The following is a 3464-nucleotide window of genomic DNA, read 5'->3' as shown; positions in this document are numbered from 1 at the left end:
ATGGAGTTAACATACACACATCAAACACAATAGGTCCTGTGAACATTAATATTTGTGTTGATCACTCCTCGGCTAAATCAGCACTTGATCAGTGGAGGTGCAATTAATGTGCAACAAGGAGTGAAACTGCCATGGGAATTTTACACTTAATACATTATATAGAGCAGATTTTCCAAATGTCGCTCCCTTCTACCTTCATTCCACTTTAAACATTCAGGCTTACCTTGTATATAAGGGGAGGTTTAATCCAAGTCTCGTGCTACCAGTAACTACCCCGTAGTGTGCGTGCACTGCCAACACACCATTACACAGCTGAGAAGATAAATGGTCAACACTTGTAAAGATGGCATCCACTCAAGCAGGCAGAAGGAGTCAGTCACTTGTACTTGAGGAAAAAGACATCTGGAGTCCGGGAGGTTGGTTACATATGCCAAACAAAACAATCCAATATAAAATAGATTTTTTTTAATGCAGGAAATAGTAACAAAGGCATTTTAAATAATTTTCAAAATATGGCCATTTACAACACAGTGTTCCATTCAAAAATAATTTGCTGTAGACAAATCTTAGCTTTTTTAAAAAAAGACAAATGTCCTTATTGTGTATACAGTTTGTTTGGCAAGGGCCAGTTCCCAAGGATTTATCAGAAGGATTGACCTGGGGAAGCTAAGCCAGGCTAGAAGGGAACTGCGACAAAATGCAGACAAGACGAAACACATTTCAGAATTCATTGGACACAAAAGACTTCTCCTCCTTTAATTCCAGTGCAACATAAAATCAAATTGGGTTCATTCTTTTGCCAAGATGATTTATCCCATCTCTGAAGCAAGTTGCTTCAACACAAAAACAAGGGTCAATTACAGAAAGCAAATGTTGCTACAAAATGTTGCCTTTCAGAAGGTAAAATAACGCACAAGTCATCTATTGGAATAGTGAAGTGCCTCTTGCCGAGTGTGCTGAATGTGTTGTAGAAACATCTTTTTAACCAAGTGGCAGATACACCATCAGATGGCACTCTTAAAAATACTCCTTTTGCCAAGGTCCAGATAGTCTATACGTGCAAAGAAAAGTGAAGGCAAATTTAAGCGCAGAGCAGATGAAAGTACAGTAAAAAATAAGCTTGTGTGATCCAATGGAGCTTTCTCGGGTACTTTAAGAGAATACCAAAAAAAAAGAGTCCAGTCTTATTGTTTCTCAGGATTCATTATCGGTTATTAATATGATTTACCCGACTGGATTTACTTTGTATTTCTTCCAAAATCCCTTCAAGCTCTTCAATTAGGACTCGTTTTTTAAACCTATATAAAGAAAAAGAGAACAGCATTAGTGATATGTGGCACGTATCCACCACCAACCCCTTCATCCCACAACATACATATATAAACAAGCATTAGGAGTGGTGTAGACATTTAGATCATGAATAATCTGAACTGCTGACATTTCAAAAATAATTTTTTTTCCTGTTGCTATTGGCTTGGTTCCCTCCACCAGCCTCACTACCGCCAGTCATTTGCTCCTGTTATTAGATGTCATGCATCACACTATTTCCAGGTAAGGTTCACTTACCTGATCTCTCGCCACTAGACAGTGTGAAGCAGTACAATGAGTTGTCCTGGTTAACTTTCCTTCCCTCGACACATTTACATCAGGATGCAATTAACCTCTGGCAGCTCTGCTGGACAGGAATCTCAACCAATTCATTTCACCAGCATCTTCTCAAAGGAAAAAAAAGTATCTCTTCCTCACTCTTCCCCCTCCTCCCCAAAACAACAAAATCTCTTGAAGACACAATTCTCAAAGCTCAAGCTAATTTACTGGTCATGACACACACACACCTGGGCCCAAGCCTGAAGTCTGCAAGTCTTACTTTTATAGGAGTTGATTCGCACTACCGTGTCTACCTATATGGCAGCATAACCTGGGGGTGTAACAATACCATCTCGTGTGACCGAAACCTGGTGTGTCTTTCACAAATGTATTCTTTCACTTCTTTAATCTTGAGGCCAGATCAAATGAGCAACTGGTGAGACATGGATTGATCCGATAAGCTGCTTCATCAAATCGGTACAACTCATCTTCACATAATACTAAATAAAGAATGTGCCACTTCCTCACTTGTGGTTCATCTCACTGGACTTAACCAAGGTGTCGAATTCTCCCAAAGCATTTCGACTCTCATGTCAAAAGCTCTCTCAGCTTTCTATTTCAAAACTTGACTGATAACCTCTTTTTCCACCTTCCTCTGTTCACAGTTGGAAAGATATCTAAACCCTTCTAACACAATGAGATGTCCATCAAATTCCAAGATAAGCATAAGAAATTGCTTATTAATAAAGTCTTTGAGGAAACCGACTTGCACCTGGGCAGGACCGGAACCAATGTCCTAGGGGGGAGTGTTTGCTAGTGCTGTTGGGGAGGAGTTAAACTACCATGGCAGGGGGCTGGGAACCTATGCAGGGAGACAGAGGGAAATAAAATAGAGGCAGAAGCAAAAGATAGAAAGGAGAATAGTAAAAGTGGAGGGCAGAGAAACCCAAAGCAAAAAACAAAAAGGGCCACATTACAGAAAAATTCTAAAGGGACAAAGTGTGTTAAAAAGACAAGCCTGAAGGCTCTGTGCCTCAATGCGAGGAGTATCCGGAATAAGGTGGACGAATTAACTGCGCAGACAGCAGTTAACGGATATGATGTAATTGGCATCATGGAGACATGGCTCCAAGTTGACCAAGGCTGGGAACTCAACATCTAGGGGTATTCAACATTTAGGAAGGATAGGCAGAGGGGAAAAGGAGGCGTGGTGGCGTTGCTGGTTAAAGAGGAAATTAATGCAATAGTAAGGAGGGACATTAATCTGGATGATGTGGAATCGGTATGGGTGGAGCTGCGGAATTCCAAAGGGCAGAAAACGTTAGGTGGGAGTTGTGTACAAACCACCAAACAGTAGTAGTGAGGTTGGGGACAGCATCAACAAGAAATAAGGGATGTGTGCAATAAAAGGTACAGCAGTTATCATGGGCGACTTTAATCTACATATTGATTGGGCTAACCAAACTGGTAGCAATGCAGTGGAGGATTTCCTAGAGTGTATTAGGGATGGTTTTCTAGACCAATATGTCGAGGAACTAACTAGAGAGCTGGCCATCCTAGACTGGGTGATGTGTAATGAGAAGGGACTAATTAGCAATCTTGTTATGAGAGGCCCCTTGGGGAAGAGTGACCATAATATGGTAGAATTCTTTATTAAGATGGAGAGTGACAGTGACAGTTTATTAAGATGGAGAGTGACAGTTAATTCGGAAACTAGGGTCCTGAACTTAAGGAAAGGTAACTTTGATGGTATGAGGCATGAATTGGCTAGATTAGACTGGCAAAGGATACTTAAAGGGTTGACGGTGGATAAACAATGGCAAACATTTAAAAATCACATGGATGAACTTCAGCAATTGTACATTCCTGTCTGGAGT

The 3464-nt window shown here is 40.8% G+C and overlaps 1 protein-coding gene across 1 annotated transcript in view; it reads right to left on the bottom strand.

Moving 5' to 3' along the window:
* Positions 1-450: 450 nt before the first annotated feature.
* LOC139276267 (integrator complex subunit 6-like) overlaps positions 451-3464 on the bottom strand; it is a 144154-nt gene continuing 141140 nt past the window's right edge. Inside the window, exon 18 of the mRNA XM_070894004.1 lies at positions 451-1298. Coding sequence (XP_070750105.1) covers positions 1205-1298 — 94 coding nt within the window. The 3' untranslated portion in view covers positions 451-1204. The remainder of the gene's footprint in view (positions 1299-3464) is intronic.

The sequence above is a fragment of the Pristiophorus japonicus genome, chromosome 11 (genome assembly GCF_044704955.1).
Source record: "Pristiophorus japonicus isolate sPriJap1 chromosome 11, sPriJap1.hap1, whole genome shotgun sequence".
NCBI lineage: Eukaryota > Metazoa > Chordata > Chondrichthyes > Pristiophoridae > Pristiophorus > Pristiophorus japonicus.
The sequence above is the reverse complement of the archived record's forward strand: the minus strand, read 5'-3'. Positions and strand labels throughout refer to the sequence as shown.